The sequence below is a fragment of the Vulpes lagopus genome, chromosome 4, assembly GCF_018345385.1.
Source record: "Vulpes lagopus strain Blue_001 chromosome 4, ASM1834538v1, whole genome shotgun sequence".
Classification (NCBI taxonomy): domain Eukaryota; kingdom Metazoa; phylum Chordata; class Mammalia; order Carnivora; family Canidae; genus Vulpes; species Vulpes lagopus.
Window position 1 is genome coordinate 60,398,638 of NC_054827.1, and position 18,236 is coordinate 60,416,873.

The 18,236-nt window shown below is 56.6% G+C and overlaps 2 protein-coding genes and 1 non-coding gene across 4 annotated transcripts in view; 1 reads left to right on the top strand and 2 right to left on the bottom strand.

The window, feature by feature from the left end:
* EPB41L4A (erythrocyte membrane protein band 4.1 like 4A) overlaps nt 1–11,697 on the top strand; it is a 177,794-nt gene extending 166,097 nt beyond the window's left edge. For both annotated transcript variants that reach the window (XM_041753860.1, XM_041753859.1), the window contains 5 exons: nt 5,613–5,660; nt 6,226–6,294; nt 7,302–7,412; nt 8,441–8,522; nt 11,109–11,697. In XM_041753860.1, the coding sequence (XP_041609794.1) occupies nt 5,613–5,660; nt 6,226–6,294; nt 7,302–7,412; nt 8,441–8,522; nt 11,109–11,237 (439 nt within the window). In that variant the 3' untranslated portion in view covers nt 11,238–11,697. The remainder of the gene's footprint in view (nt 1–5,612; nt 5,661–6,225; nt 6,295–7,301; nt 7,413–8,440; nt 8,523–11,108) is intronic.
* Nucleotides 11,698–11,724: 27 nt separating this feature from the next.
* Nucleotides 11,725–14,772, bottom strand: LOC121488778 (translation initiation factor IF-2-like). Its single transcript, XM_041751084.1, has 4 exons — nt 14,549–14,772; nt 13,527–13,976; nt 13,062–13,217; nt 11,725–12,813 (listed from the first exon to the last, which is right to left on the bottom strand). Exons 1-4 carry the CDS (start codon nt 14,770–14,772, stop codon nt 12,699–12,701), a joined length of 945 nt encoding a protein of 314 aa, XP_041607018.1. The 3' UTR covers nt 11,725–12,698.
* On the bottom strand, nt 13,362–13,489 carry LOC121490281. The gene has a single exon (XR_005987601.1). It is a non-coding gene; the product is annotated as a small nucleolar RNA SNORA13 (small nucleolar RNA).
* Nucleotides 14,773–18,236: the final 3,464 nt, after the last annotated feature.

Consider the following 18,236-nt stretch of genomic DNA (forward strand, 5'->3'; position numbering starts at 1 on the left):
CTTACCTTTATTTTTATCTACATGATAAAAATATAAGATCGGATAGAGGTTTATCTCAGAAAAATACAATTATATTAGAGAACCCCATGAGGAGTTTGATGTGTATCTTCCTGGAATTTAGTTTTAAAGCAAACCATAAGGAGATTTAGCAAATATTTGAGGTGACTGTGTAACGGAACTTGGTTGACTAACTATATAGCTGATAGGGCCAAAGTGCAGTTATAAGAGTTACAAGTGAAGGGGGAAGACGTCTGTTTGAAGAGTGGTTCATTCAGAAGTTGCTCTGCGTCCTTGGAAAAAAGCAGATTGACAAAGAAGATGTTCCTAACAGGAAGAGCAATTGGAAGACTTCTGTGATGGGCTAGGGTGAGAGGTGGCTTTAGCTCAGAAGATGGTGGTGGGTAGAAATGGTGAGAAGTGGATGAAGACACATTGTGGAAGCAGTGGTGATGGATTTGGCCACTGGATGTCTTTTGAATGAATCTGCACTTTGAGGCTGATGAGTGGAGTGGGCAGGCATGAGGTCGCAGTGCGGTCGGGGGACATGAGCTGGAGATGTGAGGGGAGAGAGCGTCGAGATTTTTGTTCTATTAGATTCGAGAAACCAGGTGGGCAATCAAATGGAAATGTCAAGTAGGCAACTAGATAAAGCTGTGAACACTGCAGGATGACAGTATTGGACAAGCTGGGCTTTCCTTTATTTGAGCAATGATATTAAAAACCTGAAGTTTATTGACAAGGAAGTCATCTGCGAGATGCTATTGGACCGTTGTTGGCGTTCTGGACTCTCGTGGTAGCTGGCTGCTAAATTCCCGTGAACTCCAGCGCCATCTCTAAGGATAGATAATACCTTTCTGATAGAGTTTTGCTGAAAACTCGGGTCTGAATTCAAGTACCTGTGACATCATACTTGCAACTACAGTTACTGTAAGTTCTCCAGATCATGCTTAATCCCCAGAAACACTGTAAGGTATTGATTTTTTTTCCCCCTTGAGATGAGGAGGGAAGCTATGAAGAGAGTAGGGTGAGGCCAACTCACATGAAGATTGGGGTTTGGTTCTGTGCAAATTGAGGAACCACTACTGCTTTTTTTTAAAAAAAAATGGGAGTCGTGCCTAGAGCAACATCTGAGAAAGTAAAATTGTTCCTCACATATGCTTGCATTTGGTGTTTCCAATAGACAGTAAAGCAGTTCTCTCTCAGTTACTCCCATATTCTTGAATTCCTGCTGCGATGTGCATAACCGACCTCGGAGGGGGTATACCCGCGGGGGGGAGAATGCTGCGGTATGTCATTCACGCATGTTTCATTCATTGTATTTGTTCTTTGATTTTTTAAATTTGCAATGAAAAGCTAGAAAATTGTGTTTATTATAAATACCAGAGACGTACAATAGTATACAATACAAAAACCTCTCTCTCCTAAGAACCCATTTAAGTAAAATAGGGTTGGATCTCATCTACAGAGTCTTGAGAAGTATGGTTCCTTCCAGTACATTTTGCAGCTGCGTTGCCATAACGTCTGGTTTACGTAGCATCAGAAAACATTCATGAAGCTGCTTTTCTGTGAGTGAACCTTTACTCATTGGGGTGTTTGGAAGCTGCCTGGACGTGGAAACCGCAGTTCTCTCAGGTTCAGCTTGGGGTGAGCGGGCGCGGGCGCCCTCTGCTGGCAACACGGTCTCACTGTGTTTACAGGAAAGATGCCAACGGGCCACGGTGGGGGTGGGGGGGCGTCAGGGGTTGAGCATCTGCCTTGGGCCCAGGGTGTGACCCCAGGGTCCTGGGATCCAGTCTCACGTCGGGGTCCCCGCAGGGTCCCTGCTTCCCCCTCTGCCTGGGTCTCCGCCTCTCTCTCTGTGTCATGAATAGATAAATAACATCTTAAGAAAAAAGAAAGAAAAAGAAAACTGCCGGCACAATGTGAGTCGGGGGACATGGGTTCTGGGGCGCAGAGTCCTGTGCCTCCTGAGGTAGCAGGGCACTTTGGCAGGGGACCCCTGGGTGGCTGGCCCGTGGCTTCCCCGCCTGTCCCTGCCTCTGACACAGGGACATGGGGAGAAGGGGCAGGTTGGGCTCGCTACGAACCAGTCTGCTCAGGACTGACCGGGAATGATGGAGATGTTTGTTAAGGGCTTAAGGTTTAAAATAAAGATGTTTCGTAAGCGTAGAGGTTTCTTAGTGACATATTTTCAACTCTAATTTTCCTTTTACAGCAGTATTTAGTAGTAAGATCACAAAAATAATAACTTAAATGCTACCACATTTATTTTTCCCATAATGTAGTGTATTGTACCCTCGAGCATCGCATGCAGTGTCCCCTAGTTAATATAACTGGAAGGCAGATGCTGAGGGGCTTGGGACATCTCGAAGGTCTGGGTGGCTCGTGGGTCAGGTGTCGTGACCTCGTGGGGCCCAGCTCCTCATTGGCTCCCTGCTTAGCGGGGGCTCTGCTTGGAAGACTTGCTCCCCTGCCTGCCCTCACACTTGTCCATGGTCTCTATCTCTCTCTCTCTCTCTCTCTCTCTCTAAAATAAATACATACTTTAAAAAAATAAACCCTTTGGAGCTTTACAAAATAGTGTTCTTATTTTAGGGTTTTGGAAGAAAGGAAGAGGCTGATTCTAAATGATAACTCATCAAACAAATTTTTCTGAAAAATGAATTATTTAAATTGGACCATTGGTATAAGGCGTGGATGAGAGATGTTTTGCTTTTGAGATAATACTGGACTAATATTGGACTTCATGTGTATTTTTTATATATGTTCCATTTCCTTAGGAATTATTTGGAGAGTTCAAGTAAAACATCTGTGTAATTAAGAAAAATGGCTGTCAAAAATCCCACAGCTTTCTAAATCCACAAAGTGATGAGCTGCAGCTCATGAATCCATCCTAAATTATTGATTAAATGTGTGCAGATGTAAGCTTAAAAATAATACATTCCTCATTAGTATGTTGCCTGTCTTTACATCTGTTAAATCACAGGTGGTCTAGGAATTGGAGGAAATTAGATTTTTCTATTTGTTTCTTTAGCTTTGGAACTTCTCCCTGCCCTAAAGTAGCTTGAAACTTGTGGCCATTTCAGAACTCAGTTAACTTGAATATATGACTGTTACAGATACTATAGAACTTAAACATATAGACTAAATTTCTGAATCTTTTAGGGTCAGTATTTGTGGCTGGAAGGACTCATGTTCCCATTTGGGTTAAGATAACATTTCTGCTAATTCTTACAAGATGGGAATGTAAGGCATTGCCTCTGGAATTGCAACAATGGTAATTTTTTAAAGCATGAAAATACATGTATGTTATTTTTTTCCCCTGGTAACTAAAGTTAGAAATTCCCTTGGCTAAAAATAAATCAGAAAAGATAGGTTACATATAAATAAGGTAAAATTCCGGGCAGCCCGGGTGGCTCAGCAGTTTAGTGCTGCCTTCAGCCCAGGGACTGATCCTGGAGACCCAGGATCGAGTCCCACGTCGGGCTCCCTGCATGGACCCTGTCTCTCCCTCTGCCTCTCTCTCTCTCTCTGTGTCTCTTATGAATAAATAAAATATCCAATAATAAAAAATAAAATAAAATAAAATTCCCTGCAATTCCAACACTGGGAAATATCCAGCGTTAACCAGGTTTTCTTTGTATTGTTCACCTTCACCCCCTCCCGCCACCGTCCGGAGGTTGCGGGGGCAGGCACGTCCCACTTGCCCCTCTGCTTTTCCTCCTCTTTCTCCTTCCTCGAAGCACCTGGTTTTGAAACTCATGCCACCAAAATCACACCACTTGTCGTAACTCATCAGCTGCGCCCTGGGTCCCTTCCTTCCTTCTTCTAATATTTCGTTTCCGCCCTCTCTCATTCTTTCCAGCCCTGTCCCATTATCCGCATAATGTCCACATAATGGATCTTTCCAGAGACCTGGCCTCGCGGCTCCTCGGTCAACCTTTGACCAGCCACCTCTAGTCTGGGCCGGTGCGCCCGCTGTGGGATGTCTGCCAATTTTGGGACACATTTTTGCGTGTCGTGCTGGGGAGGTCTGTAGCGTCGTCAGGGAGACGCAGGTGCTGCTGGTCATCCTGCGACGCCCAGACAGTTTCCGTAGCAAAGAACACATGCCCCGAATGTCACTGGCACCAAGGCTGAGGAGCCGGCCCAAGTCAGACAGCCTCACTGTTGCCTCCTTCAGAGGTAAAATGATTATCAGTAGGATGGCTCTGTCACCGAGCTCAGATGTCGCACTTCCCATTACTGGGGACCTTCTGAGAGCGTCCCACGCTGCTGCTGAGTTAGAACAGAATCTTGCCTCTGGAAATGGGCTGGATAGCTTAATGCTTTGCCAGCACCACCTCCTCTGGCAGAGTCTTTAATGGACCGGAGGATCACACCAGCCAGATAGAGGAAAGGCAGGTTTTTTACACAGATTTTTTAAGCATATGGTTTTATTCTAGAACATCAGCATTTAACAATAGCACGTTTTATATGTTTGGGACCAAGGCTTCATTCCCTCCTCTTATCTTCTGTATTTTGATTCCCTTTGAGTTGATTAAAAGACCTTTGCAATTTTTTTTCCCCACAAAGGGGGGAAAAACCCGAAACCCCACTTAGTCTATTTAATTGCTAGAAAATTGGCTCATTGTGTTCTGTGGGCTCAGGAAGCCCTACCAGAATGCCTCAGCGATGCCTCAGTAACTGAGAAAAATTAAATCAATGATAATATCGTATGTTGAAAGTGGTACTGAGCCCCAAAATGTTGATAGAGATTATGAAGGTAAAATCCACCAGACAGAGCACAGCAGTGGCTCTGCAAACCTCCAGGCCTTTTAATTGTTAGGGTTTGGGGTCCTTTCTTTGGGCCTTGGCTCTGTTGAAAGGATGAACAAAAGCTTATCGTTTTCTCAGTAGGAAAGAAACAATGGCAGCGACCATGGATTTCTAGTATTCGTTGCTCTTACGAGGAGGGTGGATGCATGCGTGCTGACTTCAGACTTCTCCTCCGAGGGCCTTAAAAGTAGGGTTATAATTTCCACTCAAGTGGTTTTTGGAGAAGAGACTGGTGGGGCACATAGGGAGATGGAGAAACACCGAGGGTGACCATATGAGCCACGCACAGGTGCTGGCGTTCCTGGGGCCTCGCCTCGGCCCAGAAACCTGACGTCAGCGGTAGGAGGAAAGGTGGGTCCGGGGCACTGTTGGCAGGCCTGGACGGCCCATGTCCTTTCCCTGTGGTCGCTGCTGCTTCTGGGGAACCCCGGATCATGTTGGGAATCTTTAACATGAGTAGAATCAGGAGGAATTCTTTGCCTTTCCTTAGAGATAGCCCGAAGGAGCAGGAACAGGCCCTGAACCATCGTCACCTCACCCCGGAGGTATGGGTGCTCCCAAAGTTCGGGGCTCTCATCCAGTAAAGCCCTGGCTGGTGTTCCTCTGACTGTCCTAAAGCGGAGCTAGCAGACGAATGATGCGGCACCGTGTTCTATCCCACATTGGCCCTCCCCACCCCGTCCTGCTGACACCGTCACCATCGGCAGACTCTTCGTGTCACTCTGCTAGCGCTAGCCATGAGGTCATTAGATGAAGCATGTTTGCAGACACAAGTGGTGGTTTTCTGTTTATAGGAGGAGCCCCGATATCCAGGCGAAAGAAGAGTTATGGAAGCACATTCAGTAAGTACTATCGTTCTCTTGTTATTATTGTTTTATGACCTGGGTAGTGTCACGGCGTGGAGGGCAATCTGTGGCTGAGGCCTGTCACGTAGTCTTCACTGCCATCACTGTAGGGATCCCGCACTCTGCTGGTGCCTTCTATGCCGGCGGCCCCCACCGGTAGCTCCAAGGCCTCCTCTCCTGGACCAGTTAGCCTCATGGGCCTCAGACACGCCAACAGTGTACAAATAAATACCAAGGAAAAGAGAATCAGAAGGAAAAAAGATGCCTACCACGGGGGAGAGAAGCAGATCTTTTGTAGGGAGGCGATGGGTGGAGAGGCATCTACATTCTAAATATAGGAAAACTGGGAAAAAGGTAGAAGAGCTACAAAAAAGCTTTCCCCCCATTTTTCCTTGAAGACATTCTAGTTTTTTAAGTCTTTGTTCCTGGCTTATGTTTCTGTTAGTTTTACTAATGTGTTTTGGGACAAGATTAGGAAGGGAAAACTCATCTGCCCATTATGAAAGTTACTAGTATTCATGTCAGCATCATAACCTTAATTTTCTTGCTCATTTCCTTCTAGAAAGGAACTCGTGGACCCTTCTGGATTGTCTGAAGAACAACTAAAAGAGATTCCATATACTAAAGTAGAGTGCGTATGTCTTTGAAAATCTTTCCACAGGAGTTTTATCAATACTGATAAGTGAATGATCCATTCTGACTCGTCAGTGGTGTTCTGTGCAGTGCTGTAATACGCCTTTGCATTTTAACTAAAATTAGAACTCTAGGGAGGGAGGGAGGAAAGGGGGGATTACAGCTGATTATTGTTCTGTACTACAGCCCCTGTTGCCCCCCCCCCCATCAGCTGCCTGTTTGTGGGGTAGCTCCAGAGGGGCTGTTGATGATCAATGTCCGTTTTAAAATTAAAAAGGAAAGATTTCTTGAGGCAGTCCTTGATTGGGAACAGTGTTCCTTCTTACTCATCACTGTAATGCCTGGGGAGAAGCACGCTGGCCACAAATCCCATCGGATGGGCCCAGTTGTAGATTGAGCACACTGGACATGCTTCCTGGAAGCCCGACAAGTCTCCCAGCCAGTGTAGGGTGAGGCATACGATGACCCGCTGGCTGAGCGATGGTGGGATGCTACTTCATTGCTTTATGTCCTGCCATGACTGTACTGGCCTCGTGCTCTGGTCAGATGGCAGGTGTATGCACCCTCCCCGGCTCCCCCTCCTACCTCCTTGTCTTTAGGCCAGACATTGAATTCTTAATAACAGGTAGGACAAGGACCAACCAATGGAATGCCATTTGTCTGCATTGTAGGTTTTTTTTCTTCTTCCATTGTAGGTTTTTTTCTTCCATTGTAGGTATTGGAAAAAATTCAACTGTTGGAAAGTTTCATTACAATTTTTTTTTCATTGAATACACACACACACGTACAAATACTCAAGTTTCACTCTCAAGTGTGGTCAAAGGAGCAGCTTTCTACTGTTAGCTTGGGAAATTTAAGTCACTTAGGCTTTCCAAACACAGAGGGATCAAATTCTTGTTAAACTCTCAAGGTCTTATTCCTTTGTGGTTTCCATATAAAGTGAAAATTCCAAATTACCCTGTTCTGACGCATGGTCTGTTTTCACATTTCTGGTTGCTTGTTCAGGACTCAAGGCGATCCAGTCCGCATCAGGCATTCCCATTCGCCTCGAAGCTACCGCCAGTATCGCCGGTCCCAGTGTTCAGATGGAGAGCGGTCTGTCCTCTCGGAGATGAAGTAAGTGGGCAAACTTGCGTACGTCATCACCTGCATGGCTCCAGCTCCAGAGCAGCACAGCATCATGGGACTTTCCGCAATGATGGAAATGTTCTGTGTCTGTGGCTGTTATTTGAAAGGTGGCGAATGTGACTGAGAAACTGAAATTTTAGTATTATCAATTTGAATTAAGTTTAAATAGCCCCGTGTGGCTAGTGGCTACCATGTTGGATGGCACAGATCTAGACCATACTTAGGCTAAATCATGGCACCTCCACGGTGTGCACTGCAACTTCTAGAAAAAAAAAATATATATATATGAACTATTCTGTTACAAATAATGCATCCTTCTTTGAGAGAAGCGGCATGTTTCTTTTTGAGCTGATAACATTTTCTGTTACTACAGCAGATATCATATGTTGCAGTCATTTCTTTGTGTTTAGTCTTCCTGTTGAGGAAAGTGGCCATATCTCACCATATGGTCACAATAGGTGGCATATTTTAAATGAATATATTATTGAAGTAACTATGCATCAGGTACTTGGTATTGTTGGGTAGGAATGTGAATCATTGAACTCTGAATTAAGGCTCAAAATTTTAGTAAATATCAGTAGGTTGCAAGACAGGCTAACCCAGCAGAGAGGTAGAGGCCAGGTTTTGTGTATTTTTTTGTTTGTTTGTTTGTAAAATGTAGAGCATGGCTATTTATAGCTCCATGGTTTTATAGAAAAAGGATAAATGGCCAAGAAAATGCTTCTGTGGAAACAAACAAAAAAAGCCATTTATACATGTCACAGTAACAAAAGCACAAGGGAACCACACCTGTTTTGTTCTTGGTTCTTCTGTTTATTTGCTGTGATTTGGGGCAAGTTACTTGACCTGCTCAACGTAATCCAAAAGCTCCGCCCGCCCCCTCAGTAAACCATGGTGGCCGGCCCTGGAAGGGATACGAAGGGGTGTAGAACGTGCTGTCCCATCACCACCTTCCAGCTCTGCTCAGGATTCATTAATTCTATCTAATCATTAATTCTGAAACAAATTCTCTGCAGTTCAAAAACCGAACTGGTACCCCCACTTCCTGTGACCCGTTCTTCAGACGCTCAGGGTTCCGGTGGCTCCACGGTTCATCAGGTTGGTCAAATGTTTTAAGGTGTTGGTACTGATGACAATTTTTCAGAAGCGCTTTTCTGAAAGTTCTTGGGGACGTAGGGCAATGAATCTCAGACTCCAGTGAGAGCCGGTAATTCTTTTTTAAGGTTTATTTATTCATGATGGGGGGGGGGGCGGGTAGAGACACAGGCAGAGGGAGAAGCAGGCTCCATGCAGGGAGCTGGATGTGGGACTCGATCCCGTGTCTCCAGGATCAGGCTCCGAGCTGAAGGCGGCGCTCAACTGCTGCGCCACCTGGGCTGCCCTGAGAGCCTGTAATTTTAAGTATATTTTAAGCACGTACAACTGCTGTTTCTCTCCCATAAAAATGCATGTAAGCACATACATAGTTTTCTATGTAAACTCAGGGGGTTTATGGACAACCTAAGAAAACCGACTTAGCCATACTCGTCATATGCTACCCGTTGTTTCTCCTGATTCATTTTGTCATTGACTGAGCAGAGACAGAAAGCTGATGCTAATTTGCTAGGTTCTCTGGGAAGAGATGCAGAGATGGAGGTCTGCCTGGAGGAAGAAGTCTGTTGGAAAGCTCCTAGGATCAACACTTGGGAAGTGAAAGGCCAGGGTTGATGTGTATGGCACAGGGAGCTCTAGCACTGACACAGCCCATCCAGGGCCCCCACCTGGACACAACGCTGCTGGGCCTTTGCATAGTCACACTCCCCACGTACCAAGTCCCTGGAAAAAAGGTGCCAGGCGGAGGCTGTCTTCAGCTGAGGCTCCTTCCTTGGAAGGGCTCAGGTCTTAGCCGTATGGAGCCAGCACTCCCCGCCGCGGCAGACGGATGCCTCTGTCCAGGTGGAGATCTGGGTGCTCGGTCACCACCTCCACTAGTCTGCCTCATTTTAGATTAGTCTGGGACAGCTAACAGGTTGTCCAAATCATTCAAGTCGATAATCTTCTAAAAATTTATATTCAAGATCAGTGGTTTACGGTTTGCATTCAGAGGGACTGGCATTTGTCTGGTCTGACTTGTAGGACTGTGGACAAATAACTTCTAAACCAGTTTTCATGCAATGTAGGCAAATAACCTGTTTAGGCTTACTGTGAGGATTTTTCAGGACTTTTTGTCTAAAAACTCAAAGTTGGATTCAATACAAGTAAGGATTTCATTTTATTGTAGTTTTGCTTTTCCAACTACTCTGGACTCCGTCATCACCAACACTTAAGAATCTCAAGACACTTATGCACATTCATAGACTAACTCACTTTGCTGAATACAAGAGCAGAGCCCATGCACCTCCATCAGTGGCTCTCGGCTTCTGAGCTGCTCAGTCACCTGACTGAATGCCACAGACATCCCATGCGCACAGCTAGGATGATGGGGCGTAGTCTGCCAACTGGTCTACAGGCTAAGTGCAGTCTGTTTTTGTACTGCCCAGTAGCTAATAGTGGCTTTGACATTTTTTTCTTTAAAAGATTTATTCAGAGAGAGGCAGAGACAGGGGCAGAGGGAGAAGCAGGCTCCATGCAGGCAGCCTGACGTGGGACTTGATCCTGGGTCTCCAGGATCACACCCTGGGCTGCAGGCAGTGCCTAACTGCTGCGCCACGGGGGCTACCCTGGCTTTGACATTTTTAAAGGGTGGTTTTTAATAAGGGGCCAGGGCCAGGGGGGGAAACAGGGAACGAGCAGATGTAGCCCACAGTCTGGCCCTTCTCAGAAGAGGGTTTGCGGACTCCTGGCCTAGACATGGAACACACAGAAGTGAACCAGCAAAGTCTAAGTATTCAGTAGGCATCACGGAGAAACGAAGAGCGTGTCAGGTCAGCAGGTGACAGAGACCGTGGTGGAAGAGAGCCGGGTGGAAAACTGACCTTGCAGTGGGAGCCACCCTGGGGCGGGGGGATCGTGAGACAGAGCTACATGTAAAGGGAGTTTGGGCTGAAGGCCATTGTGGCCTGAGCGGGGCGGGCAGGAGCCAGGCTTTAGACACCAGAGTGTGGATTTTACTCTGTGCCAAAGGGAAACCCTGCTCCAGTTGCCCCGTGGAGAAAGATCTCCCACACAGGGAAGCAGGAAAATCCCGTTTCCTCCTCCCGCCGCGGTGCCTGAGTTGTGGTGGCGGCACGGCCTGTCCATGCCTCGCCTTGCTCAGCAACTGTAGAAGTCCGTGACTGGGCTCCAGTTCCCTGTACTTCCCAGAGATCCGCTGGCAAAGGACAGGTGCTGTGCACTGACCCACAGCTGGTGCTGGCGGGGGGACGGACGCCACCTACCACGTTGCTGGTCCCCTCCCTACTGGCTCCCTGCAGGGCTCTTCTCTGGATTATCTAGACATCATGCCCTAGAATGCCCTGGATTCTGCCTTAGAGCTTAGTTTAGGAGGAACCCGGGCGAGAACTGACACCCACCTGGTACAATACACAACCGGTTCCCCTGCACTATTACGTTACCAGGTTCCACCTGAAAGATTTAAACCATCTTCACGTTGTTGTAACTAGAGCATTTGTTGTCCAAGGTCTTAAATGTAAGAAAAACTTGATTTCTGAAATTAATAAAATTGGTTTTGCCATTTTCTCCTCTGAACCTTTTATTTCCTTCTAGACAAGGAACGGATCTAAGGACAGCCTGATGGAGGAGAAATCTCAGATCTCTACAAGCAACCTGGCTGGAAAGCACACAGCAAAGACCGTGAAAACTGTCCAAGCTTCCCGCTTCAGGACGGAGACCTGATGCTGGGGAAGGGCCTGGGCCGGAGGGGTGGCCGCCTTACTTCCCAACTGTGAATCCAGGATCCACATCCTCTTGGACCTGCAAGGTTTCATCAGAAAGACTGAACCTGTTGCATCTTTTAAAGGCCAAGCAGCCTGTGTGCTGGAGGCCATTATTGGGGAACTCGGACAGGCTTGGGAGCTCATTCACTGGATGCCCTGTTCTTCCGGGAAACTGCCACCACCTTGCAGCCACCAGCGAGGGCAGAGGCCTCGGTTGAAGCTCTGGACACTGGTGTGCGGCTGGTGCTGCAGGACGCACCACCCGTGAACCGTAGGTGGGTCTCGGCCTGTGTGCGGATGTACCGACATCCCCTTTGGGCTGCAGAGGCCTCAGCAGAGAATTGTTCTCGGGATACTGTGTGTGGCGGGAGCCCCACCGGTTATTTACAAATGTATAAAGCTTTGAGTGTTGCTTTGAATTTCTAGTGTCCTTGTGTTTTCAGAAGAGAATGTGTGGATCAGTTGACCTGAGCTCACAGACTGTGGTCCTGGTCACAAGTGGTCCTCCGCCCACCTAGCTCCCAGGACCCCCAGACTAGTTCCTTGGGAAGGGGCTGTACCAGGGAGTAGGAGTCGTCCTGCAGGACGTCCGTCCGCCCCCCCACCCCAGCTGCCCCAACAGGAAACCCTCTCCTCCAGTCCCTGCACCTGTGCTTTGGAGCCCACTCTCCCAGGTGTTCATCTGTGAACTCTCCCACCTAAAGCAGCCAACTCTCAGGCCACAGATCCCTCGCCAGCTGTTCCGCTCCCCAGGCTCCCTGAAGTGCATAGGCTTGGCCCCCACTGCTCCAGCACAGCCCCTGCTAAACTACCTTGTCCCCACATCCCAGCAGGGACTTTGGGGCTGCTTTGCGACATCTGACGTGTGGGCTCTCATGGTTCCTATGGTTCTGACCTCCTACCTGGCCAGCTGGGCTCTCAGCCCTGTCCCTCTGGGTGCCTTTCCCTTGTGCCACAACCTTAAAGCTCAGTCAGGACCAATGTGTCCACAGTCCCACGTGGATCTCCCAAAAGCAATCCCAATTCCCCTGCTTTAAAATGCTGCTCCGGCTGGACTCAGGACCCGTGGCTGGTGACCACGCACGACCCCACACCAGTCCCTGACCCCATTACAGTCCGGCGAGCTTTGCCCCCCGAGCCTCCTCTCCCGGCTTCATCGCCCTGGTCCGAGGGGCCGGCCTCCTGCCTCCCGGAGGGCCCACTGCAGCCCTGTCCTGATTTCCCCTGTCAGCGGCCTCCGGGGGGGCAGGCGGGCCCCTCCCCTCCCCGTTCAGGCTCGGAGCACCGCGGGCCCCCAACTGCCATCCTCCGGGCTCCTCCAGGGCGCGTAGGGGCTAAACGACGGCGGCCACGGGCCGGCTGCCCTGCCAAGGTGACCCCCGCCCTCGGGCTCACGCGCTTGCTCAGGTGTCCTCCTCGGTCAACTGCAGGGGCCGGTGTCACGAGGGGAGTCTGTCCGTGACGCCATTCCGGCCGCTCCTCCCGAAGGCAGAACTGTGTTGCGCACCCGCGCGTTCCCACTTCCTAGTGTGTCCCTGGAAAACTCAATATTAATTGTCTGAACGCTCGGGCTACTCTTTCCTGCAAAGCGAGTGCCGAAGGTCCGCGGCCTACCCCCCGGGACAGTCCGGGCGCAGCGGCCGTGACCCACGCCGACCGCCTAGCGGGGGCTCCGCGGGGCTCCGCAGGCCGCGACGGGCCCGTCTCCCGGACCTCACGGCCTTCCCTACGGGGCTCCCGCCGCGCGGAAGTCGCGGGGGGCGGGGGGGACGGACACACACACCCGGTTTCCCTTCGGGGTTTTGGTGAAAATGCTCTTTGCCGGTGGTCAGCCAGCCACGAAGCCGAGCGGCGCGACGACACGCTTATTGGCAGGCCCCGTGCGGTGCGCTGGTCGGGGCCGCGGCGTCCGCTCGCCCGCCTCCTCTCCGCGGACTCCCTAGAACGCAAGGCAAAGGTCAGCTGGAGGGCGCGTGTCCGCGGGCCGCCCGTCCCGCCTCCCACGCCGCCCGTCAGGCCGCAGGCGCGGCGCCGACGCGGGGACGCGCGACCCGACGACGGAGACGCGGGCCGCGTGGGCGCGAACTGTGACCGGGCGGCGCGCGCCCCAGACCCGCGGTCCGGGCAAGAGGCGCCGCCCGGGGCTTGCTTTACGCCTTTTCTGACACCGCGTTCACCAGTTTCCGAAGGTGAACGGGCAACACAAAGGCCGCGGGCGGAACCCCGCGCGGGACGGCCGCGCACTCACCTGCGGCGCCCCACGCTCCGCGGCGCTCCTGCCCGTGCGCGCCCGACCCGCCCCTCCCTCCCCCCCCCCGCGGCCCGCGGCCCACGTGGCCGGGCCCGGGACTCGCGGCGCCCGAGCCTCCGCCCAGCCGCCCTGCCCGGGCGCAGAGACAGGAAGGGCCGCGCGCCGCTCCCACAATGGTTTTCTACGACCGGAAGGGCCCACCGTCCGGGGCGCGCGGGGGGCACGGACTGTACCACTGGCCGCCAAGTTCTCGCGAGACGCAGCGCTGGGCGCGCGGGTGTAGGGCCCAGGATGGGCAGTGAGGCGGGGCTCCGGAGGAAGGAGCACTGGGATTGGCGGGGGGCCGGGCTTCCGGGAGGAAGCAGGACAGGGATTGGCTGGGGGTCGGGATTGGCAGTGAGGCGGGACACCGGGAGAAAGGCGTACAGGATTGGCGGGGGCGGGGCTCTGGGAGGAGGAAGGACAGGATTGCTGAGGGGGCGGGGCTCCGGGAGGAAGAAGGATAGGGATTGGCGGGGAGGTGGGGCTCCGGAGGAAGGCCGGCGGTGGGGCGGGGCTCCAGGAGGAGGAAGAAGGGGGCAGGGCTACGGGAGGAAAGGGGAGGGGCTGCGGGAGGTAGGAGGAAAGGGGCGTGGCCCCGGAGGAAGGCTGGCGGCGGGGCGAGGCTCCGGGAGGAAGGCGGAAGGGGGCGGGGCCCCGGGAGGAAAGAGGAAGGAGCGTACACACTGGCGGTGGGACAAGGATCCGGAGGAAGGAGGAAAAAGGGCAGGGCTCCTGGAGGAAGCAAGGCGGGGGGCGGAGCTCCAGAAAGGGGGGGTGGGCCAAGGGGTCCCTACAGCCCCTGTATGCTAGACACCCCGTGCTTCAGCCCAGAGAGGTGGTCCTCACTGTGCTCGGCGTCCTCAGTCCCCGGGTCAGTACACAGAGGTGTCCCCACTGTGGTCGGCGTCCTCCATCCCCGGGTCAGTACACAGAGGTGTCCCCACTGTGGTCGGCGTCCTCCGTCCCCGGGTCAGTACACAGAGGTGTCCCCACTGTGGTCGGCGTCCTCCGTCCCCGGGTCAGTACACAGAGGTGTCCTCACTGTGGTCAGCGTCCTCCATCCCCCGGGGTCAGCACACCGGATGTCCTCACTGTGGTCGGCGTCCTCCGTCCCCGGGTCAGCATACAGGATGTCCCTGCTGTGGTTGGGGACCTCCGTCCCCCAGGTCGGCACACGGGGTGTCCCCGCTGTGGTGGGCATCCTCTGTCCCCGGGTCAGCATACAAGATGTCCCCAGTGTGGTCGGGGACCTCCGTCCCCCGGGTCAGCATACAGGGTGTCCCAGGTGTGGTCGGCGTCCTCTGCCCACAGGTCGGCACTCAGGGTGTCCCCACTGTGGTCGGCGTCCTCCATCCCCGGGTTGGCACACAGCGGTGTCCTCACTGTGGTCCGCGTTCTCCGTCCCCCGGGTCAACACATGGAGGTATCCCCCCCCAGGGCCCGTGGTCTGCGGGAGCTGCAAGTGGCGCCCCCAGGGCGGAGCATCGTGCTGTCCGGGCTCCGTCCCCGCGTCCGGGCGGGCAGGTCGGTCATCAGGGAGCGGGCCGTGGGGCCGTGGGGTCCAAGGCAGCGGCAGGCCCCGCCCTCGGCCTGGGCATCAGGTGTGCAGGAGTCGGACGGTCGGCGGCGTTGTCCGCGGGACCGAGGCTGGGCGCGGACAGGCAGGCTCGGGCCGGTGGGTGCGCGCCGCGGGCTCCTCCGCAGCGGTTCCGGCCGCCGAGACGGACAGAAGCACCGGGTAGGCTCCGGGGTGCGGGAAGCGACACGGCGTCGACGTCGTGAGCCGCTCGGCCGGGACACATGGCAGCGACGCATGCGCCTGCCGCCCGCCGTTTCCGCTCTCGGGGCCCGCGCCCAGGGGTGAGGGAGCCTCGGGTGGGGCAGCGGGAGGCGGGATCCTGGGCCGAAGGGTCCGCGGCGATGGCCGCGAGAGGAGAGCAGAGCGTGTCGGTGGCTCGTGGCCCCATGAGCCTCCTGCGCGGAACGGACTCGGCAGCGAGGTGAGCCCGCGGCTGCGGCGCCCGCGCACACCGAGCTGGGGGCGCGCCCCGCACCGGAAGTGCCCCCTCACACCGACCTGAGCGCGCACCCCGCACCGGAAGCGCCCCCTCAGACCCGGGAGCGCACCCCGCACCGGAAGCGCCCCCTCAGACCCGGGAGCGCACCCCGCACCGGAAGTGCCCCCTCACACCCTGAGAGCGCACCCCGCACCGGAAGTGCCCCCTCACACCGACCTGAGAGCGCACCCCGCACCGGGAGTGCCCCCTCACACCGACCTGAGCGCGCACCCCGCACCGGAAGCGCCCCCTCAGACCCGGGAGCGCACCCCGCACCTTCCCTCGCCGCGGGGCTCGCGAAGAGAGCGGGCGGGAGGAAGACGCCGCGTCCCGCCCACGGCCCAGGCCCCGCACCAGGGTGGCCTGAACCCTAAGGGAGCTGGAGGCCCGCGGGCGCGGGACGGCAGAAGAGCGGGCGGAACCAGCCAAGGCCCTTCGGTCAAGGTTCTCCTCACTACGCGAGGCCGGCGCGGCTGCGGCAGGCGCTGTGAGGCCCCGACCCCGCCGAGGCACCCCCCCCCCCCGGGCCCGGGCAGCAGGACGCCCCGGGGGCAGCGTCTGCACACAGCGACGCCCGCCGTGCGGGTCTGGCCCTGCCTCCCGGGGCTGTACGGCCTCCGCGCTGTGCCTGACGGAAAGGAGCTGCTCCCGGCGCCCCGCAGGCAGCCCGGGGCTTGAGGGACCCAGGCCGTCGCGCGCCCGGCCCCGCCTCCCCAGGGACGCGCAGCTCCGGCCTCCGCGCGTGGGCCCTTCGTCAGGGGCGGCCCGTGTGCTCCGGGCTTCCAACGCGTGGCCCTGCTCCCGCACCGGGCGCCTTCCCGTTCGCGCCCTCGTGTTTCCTTGCCGACTTCCGGATGGCCCGAGGGCCGCGGAGGGGCAGGCACCGCGTCGGTGTCCCCGTCGGCAGGCCGCACGGCCTCGCACGGCCTCGGGGACGCCCGCGGTCAGGCCCAGGCGCGGGGCAAGGACGCGAGCCACTACGCAGGGGCGGCTTCCGGCCTGCGTGTCCCCGTCTGCCTCCGCCCGGACGACGGGTGTCCCCCAGTCTGCGGGCGGCACGTGCGGGTGTGCGGGCGGCTTCCGGCCTGCGTGCCCCGGCCTGCACGGCGGGCGTCCTGTGTGGCGTGGGCGGGCTGCGTGCCCCGGGCGGCGGCCCGTCGGTGGTCCCCAGGGCGGCCGCTGCCCGCGCATTAGCCGAGCGAGGGCAGGTGGGAGCAGCGTGGGGCCCCGGGCAGGGAGCGGCTGCAGGCGGAGCCCTGCGCTGCGCTGACCTCCGGGCCCCACGCCTGGTCTCCTCGAGCGCGGAGGGTTCTCCCGCCCGCAGCGTCGGCGAGCGCGCGGACCCCGAGGCCCCAGGAAAGGCCCGGGCTGCGGAGGCCTTGGCGAGCGAGGCTCTCGCAGACGCGCGTGGCGCCCGCGTCGTCTCCGCTGCCGAGTGTCCGTTCGTGGCGCCGTGCGGGGCGGACGACGAGGCGGGCTGCCCCCCTGCCGCCTGCCCCCCTGCCGCCCTGCCCCCTGCCACCCTGCCCGCCTGCCCCCCTGCCGCCCTGCCCCCTGCCACCCTGCCCGCCTGCCCCCCTGCCGCCTGCCCCCCTGCCCCCTGCCGCTCTGCCCCCCTGCCGCCTGCCCCCCTGCCACCTGCCACCCTGCCCCCCTGCCCCCTGCCGCTCTGCCCCATGCCCCCGTGCCCCCTGCCGCTCTGCCCCCCTGCCACCTGCCACTCTGCCACCCTGCCCGCCTGCCCGCCTGTCCCCCTGCCCCCTGCCGCTCTGCCCCCCTGCCACCTGCCACCCTGCCCGCCTGCCCCCCTGCCCCCTGCCGCTCTGCCCCCCGCCACCCTGCCCCATGCCCCCCGCCACCCTGCCCCATGCCCCCGTGCCCCCTGCCGCTCTGCCGCCTGCCCCATGCCACCCTGCCCCCTGCCGCTCTGCCCCCCTGCCACCTGCCCCCTGCCACCCTGCCTGCCTGCCCCCCTGCCCCTGCCGCTCTGCCCCCCTGCCCCATGCCCCCGTGCCCCTTGCCGCTCTGCCCCCCTGCCCCCCCTGCCGCCTGTCCCCCTGCCGCCCTGCCCCTGCCGCCTGCTCCCCGCCGCCATGCCCCCCTGCCGCCCTGCCCCATGTCCCCGTGCCCCCTGCCGCTCTGCCCCCCTGCCCCCTGCCGCCTGCCCCCCGCCGCCATGCCCCCCTGCCGCCCTGCCCCATGCCCCCCTCCCCCCCCGCCCCATGCCCCCCTGCTGCCCTGCTCCCTGCCGTCCTGCTCGCCTGCCCCCCTGCCGCCTGCCGCCCTGCCCCCCTGCTGCTCTGCCCCCCTGCCCCCTGCCGCCTGCCCCCTGCCCCCCGCCGCCATGCCCCATGCCCCCCTGCTGCCCTCCCCCCTGCTGCCCTGCCCCCTGCCGCCCTGCCCGCCTGCCCCCCTGCCCCCCTGCCGCTCTGCCCCCTGCCCCCCTGCTGCCTGCCCCCCTGCCACCGGCCCCCTGCCGCCCTGCCCCCTGCCGCCTGCCCCCCTGCCGCCTGCTGCCCTGCCGCTCTGCCCCCCTGCTGCCTGCCCCCCTGCCACCCTGCCCCCTGCCGCCCTGCCCCCTGCCCCCCTGCCCCCTGCCGCCCCAGCG

Coding starts and splice junctions, on each gene's coding strand:
- LOC121488778 (XM_041751084.1), bottom strand. CDS start 14,772: ATGCCCACCACAGCGGGGACACCCCGTGTGCCGACCTGGGGGACGGAG. Junction 13,977..14,548: donor CACAGTGGGGACACCTCTGT/GTACTGACCCGG, acceptor TCCTCCTCCCAG/AGCCCCGCCCCCGCCAATCC. Junction 13,218..13,526: donor CGGAGCGTGGGGCGCCGCAG/GTGAGTGCGCGG, acceptor CTTGCGTTCTAG/GGAGTCCGCGGAGAGGAGGC.